The sequence below is a fragment of the Lipotes vexillifer genome, unplaced genomic scaffold (genome assembly GCF_000442215.2).
Source record: "Lipotes vexillifer unplaced genomic scaffold, Lipotes_vexillifer_v1.1 scaffold691, whole genome shotgun sequence".
NCBI classification, from domain to species: Eukaryota; Metazoa; Chordata; class Mammalia; order Artiodactyla; family Lipotidae; genus Lipotes; species Lipotes vexillifer.
The window spans coordinates 1,187,638-1,209,545 of record NW_006788040.1 but is presented as its reverse complement, the minus strand read 5'-3'; the positions used below and the strand labels follow the sequence as shown (position 1 = coordinate 1,209,545).

General features: G+C 52.9%; 1 protein-coding gene across 1 annotated transcript; it reads right to left on the bottom strand.

Moving 5' to 3' along the window:
• Positions 1 to 5,841: 5,841 nt before the first annotated feature.
• Positions 5,842 to 16,661, bottom strand: ASPHD2 (aspartate beta-hydroxylase domain containing 2). Its single transcript, XM_007461133.1, has 4 exons — positions 16,639 to 16,661; positions 11,846 to 12,944; positions 6,561 to 6,674; positions 5,842 to 5,973 (listed from the first exon to the last, which is right to left on the bottom strand). The coding sequence occupies exons 2-4, from the start codon at positions 12,726 to 12,728 to the stop codon at positions 5,864 to 5,866; spliced, it is 1,107 nt and encodes a 368-aa protein (XP_007461195.1). The 5' UTR covers positions 12,729 to 12,944; positions 16,639 to 16,661; the 3' UTR covers positions 5,842 to 5,863.
• Between the last annotated feature and the right edge of the window lie 5,247 nt (positions 16,662 to 21,908).

The following is a 21,908-nucleotide window of genomic DNA, read 5'->3' as shown; positions in this document are numbered from 1 at the left end:
CTTGAGATGCAGGTCATCCGAGTGCCCTCACAAGTGTGCTTGTCAGAGAGGCAGAAGCAGGTGACTCACGGAACAGAAGAAGTGAGGACGGAGGCAGAGGCTGAGTGATGCGGCCACAAGATGCAGAAGGGGCAAAGGATGGACTCTACCCCAGAGAGCAGGGCTCTGTCAACACACTGACTTAGGCCCAGCGAAACCAATTCTGGACTTTGGCCTCCAGAAGCATGAGCGAACGAGTTCGGTTGTTTTAAGCCGCCAGGTTCGTAGTAGTTTGTTAGAGCAGCCATGGGAAACTAACGCGCCCACCCTGCAAACTTGATGTGTCTGTCCTTCTGGCCATTCCAAGCCTCTGTCTTTGAACAGTGCGGTGCCACGGAGGGCGGGCGGGGAGCGAGGGCTCACACCGTGAAGGCCCTTGCAAGGTGGCCGAGACACTGGGCGAAGGGGAGCCTTTAAGCAGAGCGGTGACTCAATTTGGTTCCCGTTGGAAACGTCACTGGCTCTCAGATGGGTGAGAAGCAGGGCAGGAGTGGAACCACCAGGAGGCTGCGGCTGTCCAGGTGGGAAGGGTTAGCGGCGCGGAGCAGGGAGGTGACATGACTGAGAGAGATGGGCAGGTTTGGGGACTACTTGGGAGATTGGAAGCGCCTCACTTGGGCCAGATGGAGGGATGTGCCTGCTATATGATGGGCACTGTCTCCAGACAGAGGAAGCCACGAGGGAGAGAGGGAGACCCCTAGTAATAAGGGGTCCACGGGGGTGAGCAGGGAACCGACGGCTGATGCTCTCGAACTGCGTGCAATGCTAGCATCTGTTCACCCCCTCCCGCCTTCACACACACACACACACACACACACACACACACACACACACACACCCCTTCACCGTGGATTGTCCTGGGAAAAGAGCAGCGGGAGGGTAAGTACCCTGTCCCCTCCCCCTGGGGAGGGCGGGGTGTAAGAGCCACACTCCGTCATCGTAGCTCAGGAAAAAAAGACGCTCTGGATCTTTTCTCGGTGCATTCATTGAATTTGGGAAGCTTAAGGTGAAGATTCTAAGGGCTTCAAGGCTGAAAAAGGCCACTTCCTTCCTCTCTGTTTATTCTCAATGTCTGAACTTGAAACCAGCTGCGTTTCTCTGGGGAACAAAACCCAGAGTGCCTTTTGAATCCTGTCAAGCGCCAAGAAGAGGCCATGTCACGAGAGCCTGAGTGCGCTCGGGTCCAAGCTGAGTGCTAGCCCTTCTCTGCCCTACCCTCCTACTCGGCGGGGCTGAGGGATCCCTGGGAAGGGCGCGGGGCACGGGGAGGGTGAGGCGAGCCCTCTCCCCACTCCGTCTCCCGTGTGCTCAGAGGGTGTGTCCTTGCTCTCCAACCAGCCCCAACTGGTTCCTGGGGCAGTAGGAGTGCGCGGCTTTGGTGTGAGACCAGGGTTCAGACCGCAGCTCTACCACTTAGTGCTTTGGAAACTCTCAGTATCTTCTTTAAAATGCAGAGGAAAGGCGATGTACGTAAAAGTGTGGCATGTCGTGGACCCACAGAAAGTGGGGCTCAGTGTGTGTGTCCTGAGAAGGCAAACGGCCTCCCCACGGGGGTCCCTCTGCCCGCCGTGGAGAGAGAGGCCTGAACACATGACCAGAGTTCAAAAGCCTGGGGATGCTGAGCCGTGAGCTAGGACACCTGGCTTCTGTTTCCGGCTCGCCCTCCAGCCGGCACCACAGCCTTGTGCTCACCCACTGCCCCGAGCCTACGTTTTCTCGTGTTGAGTGTGCATAAAACTGTCCCAGCACCCACCCCCGCGGGGCCACAAGTATTACAGGATAATAATGTATACAATAGAATCTTCCAGAGGGAACAGTGCTGTCTGTACTCGAGGACGAAGCACACTCACCTTGAATCCGGGGTGGCTAACGCGGCGGAAGTGGGAAACATGGGGAAGGGTAGGTGATCCGAAGTTAGGACCAACGTGTGTGCCTGGGAAGGAGGCGGAAAGTCAATCAACCTCTGTGTGTGTTGCCTCCTGCCACCCAATGCTACAGTCTGCTTGAGTATTTTCACTGCCATCTGTCAGCAGCTCTGAAATATATAGCCTTATTCTCTCCTGTTCCCTGTGTTTACATCTGGTTAGCAAGATTCAGCCGGGGACATACATGTCATGGGGAGGCGGCTGCCAGTAGGGCATGATGGTCCTTAAAAACAGCATTTTGTACTTAGCCTCTGCTTCTCATATTTACATTTTAAAAACATGCAAGAAGCACTTCCCACCCACCCACAACTTGCCATAATCTTATCTTATTCAGACCTCACCTTAAGCCTGTGAGAGGAAGCGTTAAGCACATTTTCAAGCTGAAGTTCACAGAGTGGATTTGGACATTTGGTAGCAACAGACAGAAACCACAACTCAGACTTAAGGGTTAAAAGGGAGTTTATTGGCCCATGTAACGGAAAAGTCCAGAGGTAGGGCTGGTTCCAGGCAAAGCTATATTAGGACTCAGATGATCTCCACAAGGTGAGAGACCTGCTCTCCTCTGTGGGTTTCACCCTCAGATTTTCTTTACACTGGATCCCCCACTCCCATCCCTCGAAAAGTAGCCTCTCTTTCTCAATGGTCCCAGGAGAGAACCTGGGTCATGTGCCCAGCCCTTAGTACCCAGGAGTCTGGAAGGCTCTGATTGGTCAGGTGTGGGTCATGTGCCTAGCCCTGCAGCTGGGGTTGGGTCAGGTCCTGGAAATCCAAGGACTGAGAAAGGGGAATGTTGCGGTCCTGCAAGAGGCTCGTCAGAGTAGTACTGCTGGAGCAGAGTGTTAAAACAGTGACCATCCCCTAGAGGCCAAGGTTAGGTGGCCTATCCCAGTATCGCGCAGGGGCACAGCCGAGCCTTGAACCTCCAGCTGTGGCTGATTTCAAAGGCCTTGCCAGTTTTGCTACTCGGGGCATCGACCCTCAGCTCCAGCTACACGTCAGAGTCAGCCCAGGAAATGAGTGGAAACAAATACCGAGACCTGGCCAAAGAACTGAGATGCCTCGGGGGCAGGGCGTGGGCATCAGTATTTCTCAAAAGCTCCCTGGGTGACTGCACTGTGCAGCCGAAGTCCAGAGCCAGTGGGTGAGGACTACCCTTCTCCTCCCCCACCACACGCTGCAGGGCACTGCTCAATGCGGCAAGGGTGGCTGCTGTCAGCAAAGGAGGGCTCAGAACCCAGACAATCTGGGCGACTTCGGGGGATGATGAGCAGGTGCCTGGGAGACCTGGGAGGTGACCTTGTCAAACCGAGTCACCGATCGGGCCTTGCAGCCGAGGCAGGCTGCCTCTGGGTGGAAGGCAGGGCTTCCCATTCGAAGCTGGGCAGGCACGCTGCCTCCCTTCTCTCACCTTGGGCATCCCCGGCTGCAACATGTAAATTACTTTGGCAGTTGCCTAGCTGGCAACGCGCGCTTCAGGAGAGCGAGAAATAGCGCGGCCCGGGGCGGCGTGGTGCTCTTCCCTCCCACCTGCCGTGGCGGCCTGGCCAGCTTTGCTATGAAAACACCTGGCAGCCAGGCATCTCCTGGGGCTCCCTGTCCTCCTAAGACAAGGGGAAGCATTCAAAACAGAGCAACCAAGGGCCCCGCTTCCTTCTCCCCGAGGTTAGACCCAGACGACAGAAAGAAGCCGCGGCTCCCCCGGCCGCCTCTACCACCGATCCGGTGGGTCCGTCCATCTCTCCTTCCTCCTCACCTGTTTCTCTGTAACTGCTTAGACCCGCTGCTACGTCAGGAAGGGAGCCAAGCTCGCTGCATCACGTGCCAGGCACCGTCTCTACAGCGAAGGAAACTGAGGCTCCCAGAGGCTCCGTGACTCGCGCAAGGTGACACGGGAGCAAGTTCCTGGCACCGAGTCCCGAATCCTCAGCTCTCCTGAAGCGCGGTCCTTGTTCTTTGTCCAGAGTGACACCTGCAGTTCCTGAACGTTCCACGCATCTGCTCCTTTCCCCCACTCCGCGCCCACTACTGAGAACTACAACTTGCTTCATTCCCTGTACGTGACCCCCGTGAGGGGCCCGCCTGTCTCTGTGACACGATCCAGAAACCAAGAGCCTGCAACAAGTGGCCCTCTCGGAGCCTCTGCCCAAGTCCCACGTCACCTTTCCAACAGACCGCTTCACTCTGGTTTTCAGCAAGATCTTTTATTTACCCCCTGCTCCCCAACCGCGTCACGTGAGCACAGGTAGCCAGGGACCTGTGTGGGCTGCTGGCTTTGTAAACGTAGAGCAGTCAGTACGTAGAGAAATCATGCACCTCAGTGATTCCTGAACAAGAAACTTAACAAGTAAAAAGACTTCAGGTGTGTTTGACATTTCTGCCCTGTCCTGCATTCTAATCGCTGAAAAATATCTGTGTAGAAATTGTACTCAAATGTAGACACGGTTTCTTTGCACGCTTGCCAGTAACTACCTAGTGCGTTTACTTCTGACGGTTGTTCCTCCCAGAAGCTGCTGGTTTCCGTTCGGATAGAAACACTGGACCCAGACATGGGACAAGCAGTATGTTCCGTACCGCTCCAAGGCTTTATAAACCTGACTCTGCCGTAATACGTTATTCAAAAAAGGCATCTCTAGTGTGGCTGGAGGAGACCCCTTCACACATCGGCTAACGGGGGGCTGTTTCTAGACTTAGTGCCTCAAACTGGCCACGTCCTTCACAGGAGACCCAGCGCCGTGACCGTGGGTCCTTTGGGTATGTAGGTCCCCCCAGTGTCCTCACGTGCACACACTGGCTTAGGTGGCCCTCACCGCACCCTCGTGCACTGACAGAGACACAGGGCCGACTCTGCCATGATCTCTGAGCCCAGCGTTTGAACACTTATGTACAGACAAATAAATGGAAAGTCATAGGCAACAGAACTCCAAAGCAAAACAGACACTTTGGGCGGATCTACGATTCCAGTTTTGCCAGAGAAAGGCTTTTCCAGAACGTCAGTGGATGACTGAGGTCTTATCCCACCTCGGCGCCCATCAGCCAGCCTGGTGGTCTGAACGCTCATCACCGTGGACTCCAAACAGCTCAAACGGGGAATTCTCCAGGCCCAGTTTGGCAGTAGGGCTTCTGTAGGCAGTGAGGTAATCGAATCACATGTTCAGCTGCTGACCCGAGGGCGCCCCAGCTTGGCTCTCGAAGACGCCAGCCTCAGCTCTGTCGGAAAGCAACGTCTACAGAAAAGCCTCCATTGCCACCAGCCCAACGCTCTTGCCATCAGGGACCCGACTGGGGTCAGGGTGAGGTGAGCAATGGTGAGTCTGCCCCGCCCTGACTGGGCCACCCTGCCGAGGAACCCAGCCAGGGACGACAGCTGGGGATGCGGACCGCGGGCTCCCCCCACCCGGGGGGCCGGGGCCCAGGGTGACCGTGACAGCAGCAGAAGCCACGTCCTCCAGCTCTCTGATCTGCAGTATTTTGTTTTGTTTTTGTTTTTTTCTTTTAAGATGACAGGAAGATTTACGTTATTACATCCAGACAAGTAACCATTTGGCGACCCTATTTCAGAGCACTGACGAAACCAAGTAGCAGCGTGACACAGACGACAGGGACACCGAGCCTCTGGTCACAGAGCAAAGTAATGCGCTTTTAGGCAGAAAGGAATCGCAGAAGCAAATGATTGGAAGGGAAAAAAAAATCTAAGGAAATACAAGCTGAAAATTTCCCACTTTCAATGACCGAAGGAAAGAGGGGCCCGACACGACCTAAAAGACAAATCCCAGATGAGAGCATTCTGTCGAGGCAGGTTTCTGAGCATGGAATTGGAACAGGGGCAGGGGCCGGGCCACACCCCTGTCTGCCCGGGCGGACCGCGGCCACTCTCGGCGACTGCAGCACGACCAATGTTCTCATCGTCCCGGGGCAAAGATGAAATCCAGGGCCTGCCGTTCGGCCGCTGCGACGTTGGGATGCCACAGATCCACCATGAAAACCACCCGTGGGCCGTCCTCCGCCGAACCTGGGGGAGGGCGGCGAGAGAGGAGAGGTTCAAGCCGCCCGGAGCCAGGGCCCGGGCGGAGCCAGACCCACGCGGTCGGCTCTCGGGCAGGGACCCCTGCTGACCCCGGCACAGATCGCAAGGTCTCCTCTTCTCAGACCAACACCACCATCAGGCGGGCCCGGAGGTCCTGAGCAGAGCGCGCGGGAGGAACCGGGCAGAGGGAGGGAAGGGTGAAAACGTGGTAGGTGGAACGCGGAGGATTTTTAGGGCAGGGATCCTGTCATGGTGGACACGTGACATCACACGTTTGTCCAGACCCACAGAGGGTACAAGAGCAAGAGTGAACCTTCATGTAAACTACGGACCTGAGTTACTGATGATGTGTCAAAATTGGCGCGTCCACTGTAACAAACATACCCCACTATTACAAGGTGCTAACAGAGGGCAAATTTTGGGGGGGGGGGGTCACGTCAGGGAGCACACTCTGTACTTCCTGCTCAGGTTTTCTGGAAACCAAAAACTGCTCTAGAAAGAAAGTTTAAATATACATGTAAATATATATATTTATATTTTTAAAGGCGGCCACGGGGCACACAGACGCTCACCTCCATGGAACGCGGCGTGCAGGAAAGAATCGTCGAAGAGGAGGCAGCGGCCTTCTGCCCAGCACTGGGGCTCCCCGCCCACCACCAGCTCACAGCCACTCGGAGTTTTCAGACCTGGGGGCAAAGCAGAGAAAAGAAAATGAAGGCAGGCAGGGCCAGGGATGCCGGAAGTCGGGAGAGGCAGGCTTTGGAGGGAGCTCTCGACCTCCAAAGCCCCGACCCTGCGCCTCACCCCTCGGGAGCCCCGCTTGGTGGGTGGGTGGAGGCAGTCTGTTAGGACAGATGCAGGCCGTGCACCTGCACCCTCACCGTGCTCCCTGGAGAAACTCATTCCTCTGGTGGCTTAATCCGTTCTGGGCCAGGGACTACTCTGATTAAAGCACGGACCAAGGTTTGCGCCCCATGTGTGAGGCTCCCGAAGCCCCTTCGTGGGGCCCCGGAAACCGAGGGAGGCCAGGTTCAGAACCCTGCCTGCCCAATAGGCAAAGGCTGATTCAGTCGAGATTAAAGACTCGGAGACTCACACAGTGCCCTCCTCTTTAGGGTCCAACGTTTAAATCCACTGTGAGGCCTGAGGATGGCATGTTCACGGTCCAAGTTTCCCCAGCCTCAATCTGGGAAAATGGTGACACCCCTAAAGAGACGCCTGAGCTTTCAGAGGAGACGGACTGCCACCCTCGTAGGGAGCCATATGTTCAAAATGCAGGTGGGGGACCCGAGCTCGGGTACATGACCCCGGAAAGGGGGGCATTCTTCACACGCTGCCGTGCACGCACTTTCACACCCCCATTTCCAACTCAAGGGTCTGAAGGAACGCTTGGCCCCTGGCACTACCTGGTCGTCTGTGAATGAAGGCACCAGCACAGCCACCTAACTGACTCAGAGGAGGCTGGGTAGGCCCTGACCCGGGAGGAAGTGGGCCCTGCAAGAGGGCCTGGGATCATGGCGTTCTGTCTGTCTTCAGTGACCCACCCTGACAATCACGACCCTGGGCCAGTCAGCATCCCCGCTCTGATTTAATGTCCCTACGACACACGTGAAACAGCGTACCCTCTAACAGCCTGAGGATTTAACACACCCTCTGAACCAGAAATGGATGGCTCCAGGAAGCACATATGGAGTAAGAATTCAAACAAAGAGGCCACGTGGAGTAATGGGCAGGAGAGAGGACTTCAGGTCAGATGACCACCCTTACGTGCTGGGTGACTCTGAGCAAGTCACTCAACCTCTCTGAGCTATAGCCTCCTCATCTGTAAAGAGAGGCCATGAGCACACTTGCCTTCCAGGCTGTGTGACCACTGTCCTTGCTACCAATCACTGAAGACTTACTGTGAGCAGGTTTGTGTTAAATAAACACTTTACGGACATCACTTCACACACTTTCCAGATGGAGCAGCTGAGCTTTAGAGAAGTTAAGTGACCTGCTGGAAGTCGCTCTTTAGTCCTGTGCGAAGTGAGATTTGAACCCAAATCTGTCTGGCTCCATGGAACAGGCTCTTGCAACACTGGACAGTAGGATATAAATGCTAGTTGTTACATTGGTAGCAGTGAGGCTAAGTGGCTGTCAACTTCCCTGTAGTTAATATGTTTCAACTATCAATAGTACATTTCACTGAATCAGCTGACACTGTCCATTCTGCCTCTGGAACCAGGATCTCCCACTGCTGTTAACAACTGCTGGGGGAGGTTAGGGCTGTGAAGGAGCTCTGCCTGCCGCTCACTGGCCTGGATGGAGAGAGCCCCACGCACCACATCGTTCCATGCGTGCCCTCACCGCTTGGTTCAGTGGAGAAGGCCTTTAGGGGCAGGTGGTTCTCTGCAGGGACAGAACACCCCAGGATTCCAAAAAGAAGCTCCCCTTTTTCTGGGCCACAAAATGATTCATCACCACCCCAATGGTAAACAGAAAAACGGCCCGGCTTGCCGGCTTCCCAGCCCCTGCTCACTCGTCTCCGCCTCCCTTCACTGTGCCCCAGCCTTCCAGTGGCCCACCATCCCCGCCTACTGCCATAAACCAGCCTGGCTGGCAGATATGATCAACACTCGCCCAAACAGAGCATTCGGGCGGCTCCTGGGGACAGACAGGCCCCACGCATGGCCTCGGCCAGTCCCATGTCCCCAGGTCCCCCTGGCTTAGGGCTCACTGCTTTGTCCCCTATGCCCATGGACAGAGGCGCAAGACGGGTGGAGAAAGGGCTCTGTCCACCACTTCAGGAGGCTGGCAGCTGGCACTCAGGGTGGGCAAGGCAGACAGGAGCTGACCAGCTTGTATCACCCAGCTGGACGGCCGAGAAATCCAACAATATACTCATGAAAGGGAAATGAGAGCCTAATGGGCTTTTGTAGCGAGAATCTGGATGCGCTCACACATTTTCATCTGCCCTTCCCTGAGGGTCTGCCACTGGACCGGTACCTGCCGCCTGGCTAGCAGCTGCCTGATTAGTTTCAGAGGTTGTTCCCTGGAGGTTTGTGACAGTGGGCTTGTGACAGTGCATGACGCTGGGTGACGGCTGGGCCTCACGGACGGGGTGCTGAGCGATGCCACCTCTAGCGGAAGCTCGGAGCAGGCTCGGCAAACGTGTGCCATCCGGAGGCGCTGACAGCTGAAGAGTGGTGGCTGGGGCGACGCCCCCAGCCCCCACTCAAGACGGAAGGTGGAAAGGGAGGCTGCGGGGCACTTCAAGGACACAGTTCTGGAACCGCAGGTGCCTCCCCACGTCTGCCAGGTAACTGGCGGAGGTGTGGCCGCTGTCACGTACCAGGCCCTTCCTGCCTCTGACCTCATTCTCCGGACACGCCCTATGTCAACACACGAGGTCACGTGAGTCTCACACCCCTCTCTTTCCTTCCTGGGTGGAAGGACAGAGTAGCGGAGGAAACGGAGCAAACCCAACCCTGGCGCTCACCCTTGCCATGGGGACAGCCCACGCTAGTGGGACGCCTTCCAACACCACCTGCTGTCCAGGGTGACACGGATGACCCAGTTTTTCCGGTGGCAAGTGAGTCTCTGGGCCGGGAGGGGAATGACAGGTCATAAAGAGGCCCACGTGGGCACATGTTACACACACACACACACACACAGCACACATACACAACAGGCATGAACACCCAGGAGGCAGGTCCACCAGCCCTTCCTACTCAACACACCTGCCCGGAATTCTACCACACCCAGCTCAAATGCCCTTCCCCACACGTCCTTCTGAAGCTTTTAAAAAACTTACAAGGGAAACCTTTAAAAAGAACAGCATTGCTCCCCGACGCCCACAGCCTGGCAGGGAGGCCCCCTGCGGTTTGCTCCCACAAGCTCAGCCCCACCAGCGGGCTCCCCAGCTAGCTCAGATACGGCGCCCCAGCCCCAGGGGAAGGCTCCTGCTTTGCTCCACCCCGGCGGTCCCGGCGGTCCTGCAGGGTCAGACCCCCTTCCCGGAGCAGCCCACAGGCAGCCCCTGTGTCCCCTGAGCTCAGAGTGCGCCCTGGTGCCTCACAGAGATTTTATTACAATAATCATCACTAAGACAATCATCTCACTTCTTAGATCAACCAGAGCCCCCTTTGACTGACTGCCCTCTACCTGCCAAGCACTTCACACACAGGACATACTTCTAATCTTCCAAACAGCCCTCCAGGTAGGTGTTACGCCCATTTCAGAGAGGAGAAATTGGAGGCTCAGTTTCAGAGCCTGCCCAGGGTCACCCGGCAAACGGGGCTAAGCCGGGATCTGAGTCCACGTATGTTTGCTTCCAGAGTCTGTGCATTTCCCACTGTTTCCTAGGGGCAGGGACTATGTCTTATGGGTCATTTTTCACACTGCCCAACACAGCGTTTGATCATAAAAGCTACTAGCTACCATTTATCTAATGCCGTCGCATGCCAGGAGCCGGGTCAAGTAGCCATGGCAGATATGACTTCATTGAAACCTCTCAACGTTCCTGTGAGTAAGTACGATCTCCTCATTTCACAGATGTGGAAACTGAGGCCCAGAGAGATGCGGTTATTTCCCAAAGTCTCACAGCCAGCCACGAAGCCAGGCCACTCCCTCCAGAGCCCCTACCCTGTCCTGCTTTTACTCCTGAAATACTCAAAACGATGTCAATTGCTTGAATCTAGTTCCTTTTGTTTTTTTAAAGCAGTGAAGCCCTCTGTCCAGTCCCCAAAGAGAGAGCGGGAGAAGCAGAGGGCCCGGGCCATCGGGCTCAGGTCCCCCAGGCAGCCCCGAGGCTGCCCTGTGGACCACAGTTATGAACCCCCTTCTCCAGCCTATACTGGGGCTCCTCCCTCCAACACAAAGTCGGGGCGGGCACACTGTGAACTTCCAAAGCGGGACCTTGCTCAGGCTCTCGGCAGCTCCTCTAGTCTGGGATGCTAACCAGTGGTGCCACTGCCCTGGTAACCAACATGTTATCATGACTCACTAGGAAGGAGGCGGTTCTGGAGAACTAACGTCCCCCTTCACCGGCTGGCTTTTGAGGCTGCTGTTATCAAGGGCTCACTGTCAGGCTCTGCTTGAACAAATGCTTCACGACGCGCGTTATCACACCAGGGCCTCGACATAACTCTGTAAAAGATGATCTTTTTATAATACCTCCACTTCCCAAACGAGGAAACTGAGGCCCAGAGAGGTGGACTGACTTGCCCAAAGTAACACAGCCAGCTCATGGTGAGGAGAGGACGCAAACACAGGCAATCTGACTCCAGACCCTGTTCTCAAAACCACTGCTACACACACTACGCGTATTACCGACCCCCCCTAGAAGCCGAATAAAATCAACTTCACACAAAGCGTCACTTCGTCCTTGGTGATTCGGAAGGCACTTGGGTATCTTTCAGCCTCCTGAATCACCCCAGTAGCCTCTGGCTCTAGAACTACTCTGTCCAATACAGTAGCCAACTGTCATATTTTAAAATTTGGATTCAAGTAAAAACTGAGCTCCTTAGTTGCACTGGCCACATTTCAGGCACTCAAGTTACATGCAGCTGGTGGTTCCTGCACTGGACAGCGTAGATGGAGACCATTCCCATCGCGGCAGACAGTTCCTTTGGACGGAGTTTCTGTCACAAATTAGGTTTATACTGACCACACGTTTCTTTTTTGACTCAATTCTCTGCTGCCAACACTGTTTACACGTGACCCATCAACTTTTGATCAGAGTACAGTGAAGCATGTGAAAAAGCACAATCCTGGCTACTGACTACAATTCGAGGTGTCTGGACTCCCGTCCGGCAGACAGGCTGGGATGTATTCATTAGAACAGCACGTGCCAGGAGGCCCTGTCCCCGCCACATACCTAAATGGCATCGGATGCGGATGTTGGTGGGTCCGTAGTGCTCCGTTATCACGGTGCCGGGGCTCAGCACGGAGATGCATGCGTTCCCAAAAACATTGTTCCCAATACAGGTCCGAAGGCTTCCAAGCAAGCGGTACGTCCGTGGGCACTTCCTGCAGTTCCGGGGGACGCAGACCCCCTGATTGACCAAGTAAAAGGTGACCCACTCCCCACTGGGGGTGCTGTTCATTTTCCAGCCCTGTGGGAGGCTACAGTTCGAAAAAGCTTTGTACAGGGCCTCAAACTCGCACAGGATGGTCTGGAAGTTGCGCTCCAGCAGCTCCACATCATGCTTCTGCGCGTCCCGGGCAAAGTAGGGCGAGGTGGGGAGGTCGGGCAGGAAGAAGACCTCGGGCTTCTGGATGGAGGGCCGGCTGCGGAGGTAGCGGCCCTGCTCGCGGACGCCCTTGTGGATGCGGCCCATGCCGGACCAGGAGTAGCGCCTGGCGTACTCCTGCAGGTTGTGGTACAGCTTCGGGTTGAGACCCTCACTGTGGCTGCAGCGCACGCACTCGGGGGACTGGCAGTACACGAACCCGTTCTGCAGCCCCGTGGCGTCGGGGCCCTGCATCAGGGCGTTGACCGAGACGTAGGGCCGGGGCTGCTCCCTGCCCACGTGGTAACAGTACCACACGAACAGGACCAGCAGGCAGGCCACGGTGATCGCGGCCGTGGTGTCGCAGTCCCGCACGGACTGCATGCCGGTGGCGATGCAGTCCCTCAGGCCGTCCAGCGACCAGCTCCAGGCCACCAGCCACTCGAGCGACATTCTGGGGGAGCTGTTGGGGATCCGAAGCGAGGTCAGCTGGTCAGTCCTCGGGAGTCCCGAGGGCATGCATACCATGCAGGTCAGCGTAGGGGGTGAGGGGCGGCTGGGGCAGGCGGAGGCATGGCTGCCACGGTTCCTCGGGTCCTGCCAAGGGCGGCATGGACAGACATCTGTGCCCAGTCCCCCCGGTCCCGGCAAAAGTCACTGCGGGTGGGGGCAAAGGAGCAGCTTTGGGTCACGTCGGCAAGTGGGGCTGGTCACCGTGAAATGACTTTTTTAGGCGGTCCAAACCTGAGATGAAAAAAATAATAATAAACCGGCATAAATTTTTACACCTGGAAAAGTCCTCAAGTGAAACGCAAAGCCCCAACTCGTTTTGTTAGGTCTCTGTTGGAAGGGGACACGCTTCTCAATCCTGTACCTTCTCCTTCCATTTTATCACCACCCCCTTTCCCAAAAGGCCAGTAGTGTTTAATCTGCATCAAGTATGTTTGATCATTACAGTAGTCCCATCTGTTTTGTGTCATCCTTAGGAGGTGCTGTGATCCCCATTTTATGGATGAGGAAACTTGAGGCTCAGAGAGGTCCTATAACTCACCCCAGTTCATGCAGCCGGGGCAGGGACACAGAGCCCATCTCACTTCAAAGCAATATCTATCCATTTTGCTATGCTCTTGCACAGTAGGTATGTAATAAATGCTTATTCTCCTTAAATCTCTGTACCTTTTATTAAAGAGAAATCTGGATTCAAAAGCATCTTACAAATGGTAAAGGAATTTGGAACTGCATATTCTCCATTTTACTTGCTCTTTTCACGGCACTTCATCATTCTTATTTAATCTCTCTTGCCCTTCTGACACAGGTTGGGCTTAAATCAAGCTGGAAAAGGAAGTGGGCTCCCCGGGGTCACATCTGTGGCGGACACCAGGCATTTTCTGTCTACTCGCTTGGGAGGCTATCTTCTGGCCTCACCCATGAGATTATGAAAGTGAAATGATGGATAGAATGAAAATAGAAGCCCTTTCCGGTCTGTCTCCAAAACACACAGAAGTGCTGTGCTTTGCCACGTATCCCGCCAATGGTTTGGGCCAGTGTCTAGCACGCTGAAACCTAAAAGATGATCGAAGCCCAGCTGTCTCATTGCCTGTGTCTATAAAACCCCGGCCGTGTTTCCCGGGTGAAACTCTCTGTCCATCCTGCTCTAATTGGATGAAAACAACCAGGTCTATGTTCTACTACACGTGTAGTACATTCCCTCACCTCGAGGAGCAGAATAATTCAGAAATTTCGCTTGGTACCACGCTCTCCCTTGTCTCACAGGAATGTGAGACAGGCAACTAACAAAAACAGGAAAGCTGTACCCTCCCCCTTCTCCGGGGACTAAATTTGGCCCCAACATTCTTGCAACGTAGCAGAGAGGTTAAGAACCCAAACTGGGCAGGTCACTCCCCTCTCTAAGTCTCAGTTTGCTCATCTGTTAAGACGGGATAATGCTCCTCTCATTGGATCAAGGGGAATGATGGGTTGAAAGCACTGATGATCACATCATGGTGACAGTTCAGAATGTGCTAGTGACCGCTGTGACACGTGGATTCCCATCTCTAGTAGCCAGCAAACCACAGGTGGGCCATCAGGGAAAAGTATCTCAGGTCTGAGAATTCCAACAGCCAAAGGTAAACTCTTGTTGCCACACATCGAATTTTTTTGTGACACGTGGATTCCCATCTCTAGTAGCCAGCAAACCACAGGTGGGCCATCAGGGAAAAGTATCTCAGGTCTGAGAATTCCAACAGCCAAAGGTAAACTCTTGTTGCCCCACATCTCAAGGAATTTTTTTTGTGGGGGGGGGGGGTCCCCAGACGTGCAAAGCTATTAAAATTAAAGGGAAACCTCAGATTGTCCTTAACTCCCTACTTATATCTTCCCAGCTTAGGTTGAGTAAAGAATCGCTTGACTATAATATTCAGTCAGAAACGCATATGCTGAATATTCATGGACATTTTTATGTTTCTAGGAAAAATACAAGAGCCGGGAGGTTAGAAGCTAAATTTTTCCCTCATACGTTCTCCACTTCTTCACACATTTGGGAGAAGAGGGAAAGGCTGGGCCCCCTGGATGGAAACAGACCCCCTCCCCCGCTCACCCTGGCGCCCTGGCTCTTGACTAGTCCTCCCATAACTGGCAGCTGTTTCCTCTTGAGGAAAAGGGAAGGAAAATCATGATGAAAGGTGTTCTGTTTGCAAGCCATCTCCCAAACAGAACCCCGGGATTCTTGAAGTTCAGTGTGAAACTAACATCTGTATGATAACAAGCACTTTTACTAAAAGGATTTCCCCCATCACTGAGCTGAAGCCCTAATTGGAACTTTGAAAACCCAGTCTCTCAGGAAGAGAGGTTTTTCTTAAATGTTCTAAGAGTGACATGATGATCATTTAACAAACACCTGTTAAGTTTCAGTTCCCATCAGCCCTGCTTGACGTTTAAGTCAATCAAAACGAAGACGCGGGGTACCGGGTAGATGACGAGGGAATCTCTCCATTGGACAGTCACACCACTTACCCTCTCCCCACGGAAGCCTCATTCTGTACAACGCCAGCCATGAACGCTCCCTAAGCTGAGCTATAAGCAAAACGCAGAAGATCCTCAGGCCCTGGACCCCAGCTTCAGACCCTGCTCACAAGATCACAAACAGCACTGAGAGCTCAAGTAAGGACTTTTCACATCTGCCACTTACTTTTACCCAAACTACGCTGGCAGGACCCTGAGCCCGGAGGTGGATTAACAAGCTCACAGCTGAAACGTGACACTAAATTAAACCTTTACCTTTGCAGGGTGATTGGCAGTTTATCACTGGTTCAAACATCTGACCCTCATAGATCCCCAGCCCTGCAGCTGGGAGGGCATGAATTCCACCACCACCCCCCCACTCCCACCCCCCAGCTCTTGTCTCTGTGACCACAGTAACTTCCAGCTGCCTTTACACATCTGTTCCCATTTCTTGTCCTCATCAGGGATGGGGACACCTCATTGCAGTTCTGCACTTTAATAATACACAACTCCAGATCTTCAAAGTCAGCCAGCTCTGGGGAATAGGGTCCGAATTCATGGCCACTTTTTGGTGAGCAAGTCCAATCAAATATAACTTCTGATACAATCAACACCTAGGGAGAGAGACACTCGGCTCAAACCTGGTTAATCCAGTTCACATTACCAGTCCAAGAGGCTGCCCACTGCCAGAGAGCTTCGGCTCACTCTCAGGAGTACCCTAGAAGCCCCCCAAGGAGCAGGGCAAGGAGTGTGATGCATGCACCCAGAAGCTTGAGAGCTGCCCTGGGGCCAGCCTTCTGCTGCGGGGAACCGGAGGCCTCTCCTCCTCACTTTCTCGTCCAGCGTCTTCAGTATCCACCCACTCAGGAGAGTGGGGGAAAAGGGGAGTGCGCAGAATAGGTTAATACAGACGGTGACCACCAGGAGGTCGGGGCGGGGGGCGGGGTGGGGTGGGGGGGAATGGGACGATGGAAGGGTACTGACAGGAAAAGTGGGCGATTAGGGAAGGGGGCTCATGGAACAGGGGAGGAGGGTCACCACGGGAAATAAGGGAAATGGGTGATGCACAGGGATTGGGGGGAGGGGAAGAGCAACAAGAGAAGGGACCAGGGGAGGGTGGTGACCGAGAAGGTGATGGTGATGGGGCATGTTAACACGGTGGACAGAGTCGCGAGGGAGCAAGGGGACAAGGAGGGTGATGCCCGGCCCGGGCCGCGTACACTGCCAAGGCGGCGGCGCTCAGCACGCAGCGAGCGCTGGGCGACGGGGGCCCCTCGTACGGGCCGAGATGCGGGGCGCTGAGCACCCTCCGCGGCCGCACCGCCGGGCACGGGCACCGCGGGCCTGCAGCCGCCCGGCCCCCGCCTCCTCCCCCTCTCCCAGGGTCGGTCCCGTTGCGCCGCCGTCCTGCCCCGCAGACCCCGGAGAAGCCGCTTACCTGCGCCCGAGCGCGCGGTCGGCGGGGGCGGCCGCTGGGGCCGGGGCGACGCCGCCGCCCGAGGGCGCGGACGCTCGGACGCCCCCTGCCCACGCCGCGGAGCCACCGCCCCGCTGCTGCCCGGCCCACGCCGCCGGAGCCCGAGCCAGAGCCGAGCCGGCTCCCAGCCGGTGCCGACGCCGCGCTGCGCTCCGCGGGGCCGCGGGGACCACAACTCCCACAATGCCGCGCGCGGCCGGGCTGCTCGAGGAGGGGGTGCGGGCGCGGGAGGGGCGGGGCCAGCGCCGGCGGCCTGAGGGGCGGGGCCGAGACCCCCATTGGCCCTCGGCGCTAGTCGCACGCGGGGTGACCCGGGGCCGGGATCGCGCCGCCCGCTCGCGTGGCTTTTGCGGGCGTGGCAGTGGGCCCGAGCGGGGAGACGCACTGCCAGCCCAGTCCCAGGGCGCGCGCAGGCGGGCGGGCGTTGGGTAATTCATGAAGTCCGGCGGGCGTTAATTCACCCGCTCCTGGTTCTGCCTCTGTGCCTCTGTCTGTTCTCCCTCCCTTGGTCTCTCTCTTCTTTCTCTCGTTCTCCCTCCTACATTTCCTCCTTTTCTTCTCTTTCACTTTCCCTCCCTTTTCTTCCCTCCCTCACTTCCTCTTGCCCTGACACCCTGTTTCTTTATTGATTCATTCGTCTACTTGAGGCCTCGTAGGCACTTGGAATGAAACCGCAAATCAAACAGGATCCTTAAGTTTCATGGAAGAAAAACTCATTCGCTTGATACAAATGATTATTGGGCAACCTCTCTGGGGCTGGCCCTGCGCTCTCTGGCGAGCAGTCCAGGCGTGGCCCCTGCCCGCAGGGAGTCACCGGCTAGCCAGGCGTAGGCGGTGCCCAAGTAATCACAGGTACACATCTACAGTCACCTACCAGGCAGAGTGGTTACCAAGAGAAAGGACAGGACAGGATGAGAATGTGTAACAGGGGGGCCTAATGCGGGGTTGGAGTCCCCAGGGAGGCCTCTCTGAGCAAGTGATGTTCGAACGAAGGCTTGTGGGAGACAAATAACAGGGGCCATCGGTCGTGTTGTGGGCTCCGGGGGAAATATGCATGAGTGGGTTTTGGGAACACGGAGTGGGAGGGCCAGCCCACAGTCCATCCGTTCTGTCCCAGAATCCACCTTGCCCCTTCCCAGAACCCACCTGGTCCCTGTCCCAGAACTCACCTCTTCCATGCCCCAGAATCCACTTCACCTTTGCCCAGAGCCTACCTCCAGGATGATGTCCCAGAATCCACCTTGTCTCTCTCAGAAACCACCTCTACCACCTCTATTATTGCTCAGAATCCACATCTACTGTGGCCCAGAATCTACCTTTACCATGTCTTAAAATCCACTTCATCCCTGTCATCTCCCCCCTTTTCTAAAGTCCAAAGGAGGAAGAACTTCTTTTTTTTTCTCTTTTATTCTGGATGCATACATTGGGAAACCATAAAATGCATATGGATTTGCTCCAAGTGTGGGTAATCGACACAGGCATCAGATTTAGAAACATTAAACATGTTGTATCTTTTCACTGCCAGCCTCGGAATGGTTGAGCCTGGGTAGGGTGGAGAAGATGGGAGGGTATTTGGTGCATCTCACATTCAGAAAGTTGCTCAAATTTAGACTTCTTGGTCCAAAGACACATATGTTCAGTCACTACATCACACTGACAGGGATGAAAAAGAAAAATATTCTTCACACAGTTGTGTGTGTTCCATTGCTGGACCACACCATCTGTAGTACATTATGAATTAATATTGTCTATAAATCTTGTAATTATCTTTGACCAGTGCAATTATATCGCTCTGTATTTGTTAAGAGCATTTATTTGTTCAACGGCAAAATTACCATACACACATTTTGCTAACCCTGCTTGCCATTCTTTCCTCTGGGAGACCCTGGGAGGTGAATTCCCCCCCAGAAAAGGGTATCCGGGCCTTCCATTGGGGGCTTTTGGGTGAAAGCTCACGATAAATGTCCACTGTGCTAATGGAGGAGTTGAAATAAGGGCCAAGTACTTATAAATTGCCTGGCTTCAGCTTGGCTGTTACCCGCGTCCTCCTCCTCTCCCCATTGTCTCTAGGGCAGTCATTCCCGACCCACTCTGAGGCTGCACAGCCTATCATTACGCCATCACGTACACTTGTGGGGTCCACCCAACTCCCTCCTCCTACAGATGGAGTCACTAGGGGTCCAGAGACAAAACATGCCCTGCTCAATCAAGGTCACAGCAAGTCAGTGGGGGAATGTGTAGACCCTCGACAAAATACTTGTTTGGTGGGTGAAAGAAACTGGTATAGTCACTTTATAGAGCAATTTGGTAGTATTTGCTAAAACAACAACAACAAATATGTTTCCCCTAAGAACCAATAATTTCACTACTCTATATCTACCCTAGAGAAATTCTAGGGTAGATAAAGTAATAGTAACACCTTCATGTTACATAATACTGGGCAGCTATTAAAAAGGAAGAGCTAGATGTATGTATAACAATATAAAGCTCCTGAACAAATGATAAAGAAAAAAAACAGCAGAATTCTACGTGCAGTATAATTTCATTTACATGATATGCACATATACAACACAAAACGTTACTCTGTGGTTTCTGTAGATGTACACATATGTTTATGTAAAAGCAGGAGAAAAGCACTGGAGGAATACCCTAGTATGTTCTCCTTTTTAAAACTTAAAATAATACAATGTTTGTAAATATAAAGACTATCCCTCAGATAAAGCAACTTAGAGGGACGTCAAGAAGGAATGAGAATTGGACACAGTGGACAAAAGGAATTCCAGCATTTTCTGTAATGTTTTAACTTCATTTAATATTTTCAAAAGGATTTAAATGCTCCTGGAACAAAAAGCAAAAAGGACAAATGACTTATTAGGACTACCCTTCTTCCCTATCCCTCAACCACCCAGTTCCCTTTCCTTGAGAAAATCATTATAACCAATTTCTTACCCATTTTTCCAGGAAAATGCTATGCATTTGCAAATATACAGAAGTATTTTAACTTTAAAAAAAGGAAAAGACACGGATGGTCACTCTCACCACACCTACCCAACACTGTACTGGGCCTTCTCACCAGTGCAATAAGGCAAGAAAAAGAAATAGGAGGCATTTGGAAGAGTAATTGAAAACAAAACCAAAAACCATTCATGGTAGCAACAAAACTGTAAAGAACTCAGGAATGAATTTAACTAAAATGGAAAAGATGGGGGGAAAAAATTGAAATAAAAATATTGAAGGGCACAGAATAAATTGTGAGTAATGACAATGTATGCAAAAACTCCCAAAGAGACAACATCACAAAAATGTCAGTTTCCCCAACTGACCTATAAAATTTAAATCAATTTTTATGACAATCCCAATGTGTTTCATGCAACGAGATAAATTGATCTTAAAATTTATAGAGAAAAGCAAAGGGCCAAGAAAGCTAAAGACAAAATAAAATTATCTAATAAAAATAAGCCAAGGATAAGAGCAGGCCAGTCACACAAGAGGAAACACAAATGGCCTGTAAAGAACTAGGAAGGTGCCGTGCCCATTGTTCATCATGGAAAGGCAAATTACAACCACAGTGAGATGCTGTTTTGCTTTCATCCTCTTGGCAGAAATTGCAAGGCCAGTTGACGCCGAGTATTGGTAAGGCTGTGGAGCAACAGGTGCTCTTGTACACCGCTGGTGGAGTGTAAATTTGCACCACTACTTTGGCCCTCTTTTGTGAAGTCTGAAGGTGTGCGCACCCCCCAATCCTGCCATGCTACTTTCTGGTACATGCCCCAGGGCACTGATTTTCAAACTGGGGGTTCCACTGATGGTTGTAGAATTGACAGAGTGAGTCATGACCGCGATCTGAAACAACGAAATAGACAACAGACAATCAAAAATTACGAAGAGTGTTTCCGAAAGTGTTCTAAGAGTACTGTGTGTTTGTGTGCATGGGGGTGTTGCACTGGGTCCCAGTGTAAAATGCATTTCTGATAGTGGGTGGCAGGCAGGTCAGTTTGAAAGCCTTTGCCCTAGAGAAGTTTGCAGAGTGCGACGCGTACAAGAATATACATTGCAACATTTCGTGAAAAATTGGAGGCAACAAACATTATCAAGAGGAAAATGCACGCATAAATTCATACAAAGGAATATGATATAGCAGGTAAAATGCTTGAGACAGAGCTAAATGTTTCAACATGGATAAATCTCCAAAATATAATGTTGAGCTGGAAAAGGAAACAACAGATTGGTATTATAGCATAATATTGATACTAAGTGTGAACTCATGCAAAGAATACAATATGCTGTTTAGGGAATATGTATATAATATTATATGTTACATATGTGTACATATACACATATATACATTCAGGGAAAATGCATATATTAATATATGTATTAATAGTAAAAATCTTGCATGGGGACAATTAATGCAAATTCAGGATAGTGGTTATTTCTAGGGAGGGACCATAGAGAGGGAGTAGGATTGGGGAAGGGTACATGGTGGGGGGGGCTTCAACAATATTTTAAATATTTTATTCCTTTCAAAAACCAAAGCAACAAAGCAAAATGTTAAGAATTGCAAAGGAAAGTGTTAGGTACATAAATGTTTGTCCTGTTATCCCTATGAATGTTTGAACTATTACACAATTATAAATTATAAGGAGGCAATTTTTTTTTTTTTTTTGCGGTACGCGGGCCTCTCACTGTTGTGGGCTCCTCCGTTGCGGAGCACAGGCTCCAGACACGCAGGCTCAGCGGTCATGGCTCACGGGCCCAGCCGCTCCGCGGCACGTGGGATCTTCCCGGACCGGGGCACGAACCCGTGTCCCCTGCATCGGCAGGCGGACTCTCAACCGCTGCGCCACCAGGGAAGCCCAAGGAGGCAATCTGATTAGGTAAAACGAACTTTGTTTTTAAAGGTCTGGGTTACAGCTTTCCAATATGACTTGAGCTACTTGGCCATTTTCCAGAACAGCTGCTTCAACTGTGTTCCACCTTTGAGGTTCCTAGTAGCCCTGGTAGGGGGCAACAAGAGAAAGGGGATGAAGGGAGTGGGCTGACAGGCACACGCCCAGGGTCTCTTAGTTGCTTGCCTCTGAGCAGCTGGCTTTTCATTGGCTTCTGTACTTGTATTTTAGTTCCTAAAACTAAAATGAGTTTGTATACCATTGCCCTAGGCTACCCCAAATAAAAACTGGGAAGCTTTGGGGGGAGTGGGGGAGGGAAGAATTGGGAGTTTGGGATTAGCA

Bases quoted from the DNA above. Each gene is read 5' to 3' on its own strand.
- ASPHD2 (XM_007461133.1), bottom strand. From the start codon at position 12,728: ATGGTATGCATGCCCTCGGGACTCCCGAGGACTGACCAGCTGACCTCG. The intron at 6,675-11,845 runs GTATGTGGCGGG...CTTTGCCCCCAG, and splicing joins CCGCATCCGATGCCATTTAG to GTCTGAAAACTCCGAGTGGC. The intron at 5,974-6,560 runs GTGAGCGTCTGT...GCCCTCCCCCAG, and splicing joins GCACGCCGCGTTCCATGGAG to GTTCGGCGGAGGACGGCCCA.